Source organism: Gossypium hirsutum, chromosome D13, assembly GCF_007990345.1.
Source record: "Gossypium hirsutum isolate 1008001.06 chromosome D13, Gossypium_hirsutum_v2.1, whole genome shotgun sequence".
Lineage (NCBI taxonomy): Eukaryota > Viridiplantae > Streptophyta > Magnoliopsida > Malvales > Malvaceae > Gossypium > Gossypium hirsutum.
Window position 1 is genome coordinate 4,484,645 of NC_053449.1, and position 6,000 is coordinate 4,490,644.

The 6,000-nt window shown below is 30.0% G+C and overlaps 1 protein-coding gene across 2 annotated transcripts; it reads right to left on the bottom strand.

Annotated features, from left to right (window-relative positions):
- Positions 1–793: 793 nt before the first annotated feature.
- On the bottom strand, positions 794–3,731 carry LOC121225647 (general transcription factor 3C polypeptide 6). Of its 2 annotated transcripts, none has more exons than XM_041110042.1 (5): positions 3,615–3,731; positions 3,028–3,147; positions 2,191–2,241; positions 1,441–1,492; positions 794–1,078 (listed from the first exon to the last, which is right to left on the bottom strand). In XM_041110042.1, the coding sequence occupies exons 2-5, from the start codon at positions 3,145–3,147 to the stop codon at positions 879–881; spliced, it is 423 nt and encodes a 140-aa protein (XP_040965976.1). In that variant the 5' UTR covers positions 3,615–3,731; the 3' UTR covers positions 794–878. The 2 variants fall into 2 exon arrangements, with proteins under 2 accessions (XP_040965976.1, XP_040965977.1); XM_041110043.1 differs by having other exon boundaries at positions 3,028–3,187; positions 3,615–3,725.
- Positions 3,732–6,000: the final 2,269 nt, after the last annotated feature.

Sequence of the window (6,000 nt, forward strand, 5' to 3'; positions counted from 1 at the left end):
CAGATTGGGCTTTATTATATATATAAAAAATAAAAATGTGATAAACACCAAGTTCAACAGTAGCCGAACATAAAACAACCGACGACCCAAATATAGGCCCAAAACCAACCCAAAACTAATAACAGAAAGGAAAAATAATGAGAAAAAAATAAAGAAATACTTAGGGCACGTTTGGTTCGCTGTATTGGATTAGAGGTGTAATGTAATAGAGGTGTAATAGCATAATAGAAAAAAACTAAAATGACTAGAATACCCTTAGCATAAATGATTATTGTTATTGTTATTTAAATAAATAACTAATGGTAGTCCTAAGATATATGATACTGTAAAATATAAATTAATATAATTATTATTAAATATATTATAATTAAAATATATAATTTAATAAAATTCTTAATAATTAATATTCTTATATGAATTTACTCAAATCATAATATATGATATTATAAAAGATAATTTGAAATAATTAATATTAAATATATTTTAATTAAAATATATGATTTAATAAAATTTAAAATAATTATAACTAATAAATTATCTTATATGAATTTGTATAATTTAAAATAATTATTATTACATATAATTTAATAATAATATATAATTTCATAAAATTCTTAATAATAAATTTTCTTATATGAATTTATACAATTTAAAATAATTCGGATCAATCACACCTTCATTACTAAAAAGTTACATTTGCTGCATTATAATTCGCAATCTGCTGAAATAGTTTATATACAATATCCACCGCTTAAAAATATGGACTCTTCCTCAGAGCATAACTAAGCTTGAATTTCATTAAATTACTTTCAAAATTTCATTAAATTACTTTCAAAGTTAAGGATCAACATTTAACTACAAATTTTGAGTTTGCTAGTTTACAAAATTGAATTATTTTGGGAATTTGTTTCGACTTGAACATCCTCGTCGAGTAACAATCTGAACTTGAGAATCTTCTGAAGTCGAGCGACCGGTTTTACTTGCTTTCTCGGAGCTTGATTTGGATCTAGTATATATTTGCCTGAGAAGAGATTTGCCTCTGATGGACCTGTCTCTTCATGTACTACAGGTGAAGCTTCTGTAAATCATAATTTCACACACAAGTTATTAATTCATGCAATGCAAAATGTTTGAGAAACAGAATAAACCAAGAGGCAGCCTATGTTACGGACTGAAGTTCAACTACTGGAACACAACATGTATGCACGAACATGCCAAAATCTATCATGGATTTATCGTGTTACAAACTATATAACACCTTAAATGCAATACGACATAGAAAAATAATAATAACACGACAAGAATGCCTGGATTGTACAAGTAACTTGCTATTCCGCTATGCAAGGGGCAAGAAGATGATAACAAAGAGAGAATAGGATGGAGTAAGTTAACCAAGTCCCGGTTTAGCTCAAAGTAAGTATAACAGGAAATATTGCTCACCATCTTCAGAGAAAACAAAGCAAGTCCCAATTGTTTCTTCATATTCTCCGATCTGTAATTTGGAAAATAAATTAACTTAAAACATGAAAATTTCATGAATTAAAAAACCCTCATCTCAGCAATCAGTTGGTGATTATTAAAGCTCAAATCAAAGCAAAACTATAAAAGCGATAGCTTAGGCCTATAGCGGACCACCAAATCCCTAGTTCAAATCAAAGCAAACTTTTATATTACCGGAATTGGAAACAAATGTCAGATATGAATACCTATCCAGTTATCCAGACTTGAATGATAATGATTTGGAAAATGATCTCTAGATAATATTTTCCATTTATAATACCATATTCGGTCTATGGCTTCCTGAATTCTTTACGTCATTCTCATGCATAACAGAGACATTCATACACCATTTAAAATTTCTAGCAATAAACATTAATAAATAAATAAATAATGGTAGTCCTAAGATATTTAGTAAATATGGTCATCAAGGGAAATAAACTTTTCAAAACATAAATAACCTGGAAGTTGGAACCTTAGCTGTTCAAGGTAAATACTAGATTTAATATTGTTCAGACTTTTCAGTTTCTTTATGTATACATAACATATTCAGACACTAGTGTGGAGGAATGGTCCTCCAAATATAGAGAAAAACATAGAAAATTTTGGTAAATCCATGTCACGTACAGATCCACATCTGACACTGACCTTGATTTAAATAATATAGCAAGATTTGCAAAGTTAACAACTCACCAGCTTAAATTTTTTGTCTATGATTAATATTGGATTCATCGTATCCAGACCCTGACATTCATAACAATCTGATCATCACACTATGATAAATCAAAGAAAAAAGGGTTAAAAACAACAATCAAACCTTGTTCAAAACTGACAGCAAAATACCAGTAAATCAAGTAAGCAATATTTCCAGGCAAAAATATCGCTAAACAAATAATTAGAAGCTTACAATTACACACCAAAATCAAATCTGTATTCATCTATGCAGAGCTCCAATCAAAGAACAAAAACATATATAGGTTGATTTTTATTAAGATTAATCATATTGCAAACTAAATGAATACGCAAATGTAAGAAATTTTATATAATACAAATTATAAACTTGCCAAATTTTATATAAATATATAACACCATAAATGCTGAAATGTAGATTGCTGAATCTAATGTTTATTAAATCCAACAAGTACAAAGCAAGTACATACATAATTTAAACAAGGTTTATCTAGATTAAGTTCTCCATAGTTAAAGCAATCACACGGATAGCTAGTATTATATATCTAGATGAAGATCTCTATCAACACATTAAAATTCCCTAATCCTCATAAGCTGACCAGTAAAAATATGAGAGCTTTCGTTTCATGAATTAACAAATATAAAATGAACATCGAGCAACAAAAACCAAAGGCAAAGCTTTCTTCTCGGGTTCTTAGTTTTTTTAAAAATATTTGTATCTGTCATATGTATTCAAGACTAAACTTCCTAAATACTCATTCAGTTATAAATTCTAATTTTCACATAACTGCCAAAAAAAAACCTTAACAAATTTGTAACATACAAAAATTTAGAACTTACAGAAAGAGTATAAGGTGCATTTGGAGGGATGTCAATCTGCCCACGAACAGCTTCAAGATCAAGTAATACATACTCTGAATCTTCTTCCTCTCCATAATCATCATCCTTGTTTTTCTCCATCTAATCAAACCCAGAAAAAAAACATTACACTTCAAAGATACTGCAAAACAAACAAAATAAATTTTCAGAAGAATGGTTGAAAAAATATGAATTTTTATTTAGTTGTATTCGAGATAGATTAAGGGAAGTTCCATTGCATACGACACCCAAACAGATTAAGAGAAGTCAAAGAAGAAGAAAGATTCATCAAGCAGCTAGGATTAACTGATAACAATGTCCATTCCATATAGAAAACTAAACCAATCTATAAGAATTAGATATCTTCTCCCAAGTTCAAAATTTTTCGCAAAAAATATATATATTGGGGGGACTTGCAGAGATGGAGACATTTAACTTTGTAGTGATTTTAAGCTAACCCTAAATAATTCCAATCAACATAAATAGAGAACTGTTAAGACCTAAACATACTCTACCTCAAAAGCATAGTAAACAAAAGAAAAACAAAATATATTACCCATTATCCTTACCTTGCGATTTTAGTCGAGAGTTAAGGATTTCCGAGGGAGAGGAACCCCAGCCGTCGGTAAGATTCAACAACCAAACGTGCTCCGAGAGGAAAAATGAAGTAGTGGGAAATGGGAGGAGAAATGATGGGGACAGAAAAAGGAGAGGGTATAGGTCGATTTCGGGTAGGGAGGGAGGGTAAAACAGAGAGTTGGGAAGGGAAGCCGGACGTAATAGGTAATCTGGGATTTAAGAAGGGAATAGAAAAGCAGGGAATTTGGGGATTAGGTCGGGATTGTATTACGCGCGTAATATCTATTACAGCGAACCAAACGCCGGAATAGGGGCGTAATGTAATAGGCGCGTAATCGGGGCGTAATGGATTACCTATTACACTGAACCAAACACAGTGTAAGAGATGCACCACTGTTTCGTTGCCCAATCAGAAATCTTCTAGATGCTCGTCCCAACAACAATTAATCATTCTCCATTTTCAGTCGGTTTCATTCTTAGAAAAAGCCTTTGTCTTCCCTAAAACTACATAGAATACAACTTTCCTCCCAAAAGACTTCCAAAACAGTACGCCCTTCTTTAATCTGGTTCCCTTGTCTTCTCCGTAGCAAAACAACTTCTCGCAAAGGACAAAACACTCCCCACTAGGTAAAACTCCTCACTCCTTTTCAAAGATTCTGTTGCAAAAGTATGGGCTAGTCCATTAGCAGATCTAGGAACATGCTTAAAAGTGATTGCTTGAAAACATTCTTTTCGTTGATGAATATCCTAAATGTAAGCCCCTATATGTGATTTATCTGAATATTGGGATTGACATTTCTTAATAATGGTTAATGCATCTCCCTCAACTTCTATGTTTGACTTAAAAATTTTAAGTATGGAGTAGTGCTTAAAGTTTTTATTAGATATATATTTGGCACGAATTCAAACCGTACTACCCCATCCGTTACTTTTAAATTTGTATTAAAAAAAAATTCTAAGTATGACTTTTTTTCTAAATATTGTAAATAAAAAATGAATTATGAAATTAGATTATTTTTATCATTTCCATTTGTTGAAATTGTATAGGAATAAAATTTTTAAAATGATATGTGGAGTTATGTTTCGCATTTTGGACTAAACAACGTGTGATGTCGCAACAAGGAAGAGTTCTTCATCCCATCACGACAAGAAGAAAACCCTCGTCCCAACGACGTGATCCTCCTTCATCCCGATGACACGATGCCATGTCTCGACATAGTGACGTGCAAATCAAGTTTTTCGACTTTCTTCTCCCAATTAAACTTTGTTTTTAGTTTCCTCACTTAAATTTTGATTATCTTAGGGTTGTTGTTGACATATATGCTACGAATTTCAGCCTATAAATAAGCCTTAGTTATTCTAGGTTTATACACAACAAAAATATCCAGATTGAGAGAAATCTGTTTTTTATTTTGAAGTGTTTTGTTTTTGGGCTTTGAATTTTCTTTTAATTCTCTCAATCTACTCTCCTTTATTATAATAAAATCTCATTTTGCCTGTGTTTTTTTATTCTTATTTGAGGATTTTTTCTACGTAAAATTTACATGTTCGATCATTTCAATTTTACTTTATTTGTTTGTCCATTGCATAACAAGGATTAATTCCCAACATGATAATTTAAAAAATTAATGACTAATTTTAAAATAGTATATTATTTTTAAAAATATATTTTTTAAATCTTTAAAGAATTAGAATATTTAACCAACATTAACTTTTAGAAAAAAAAACCTTTGATTATAATTTGTTAAATTTATCTTGACTTGAATGGAGCAATAGTTAAAGTTCTTGTTAAACACTTATTGAGCATAGGTTCGAATCGTGTTACCCTCATTTTCTATTCCTAATATTTTATAAAAATTTATAAGATAAAATTTAAAAATATAATACATTGAAAAACAAAAAACAAACTAGTGAACAAAATATGATCCTTCCTTTCCTTTTTCACAGAAAAAACTCCTAGGTGCTCAATTTTTTCAATCCAAATCTTTGCTTTGTCAATGTTGTTCTTTGAGTTGATTATTAATCTTTGTTTTTCCAATTGGATTCTCTAAATTTTCTTTTATTTTTAATTTAAATTTCTTAACCATTATTTTTATACACAATTTTGTAGTTTTTGTTTTGTCGCTCTATTTTCTCTAAAAGGAATAATTATTTTAGTTCTAAATTTCTAATCATGTTTTAGCGTACATACGAGAATTGTTAGATAAAGATACCATCAAATATATTATGAGCTATTTTCAAAAGGTTTTATCATAATAGAATAATTTGAGACTTAACTTTTTGTGCACCATAATGGTGCAATGGATCTATTGGAGGCTCTTGGTAAGGGTTTCTTGATTAACCAAAGTTTATCGTTAAGTTGGTTTGATGATAACA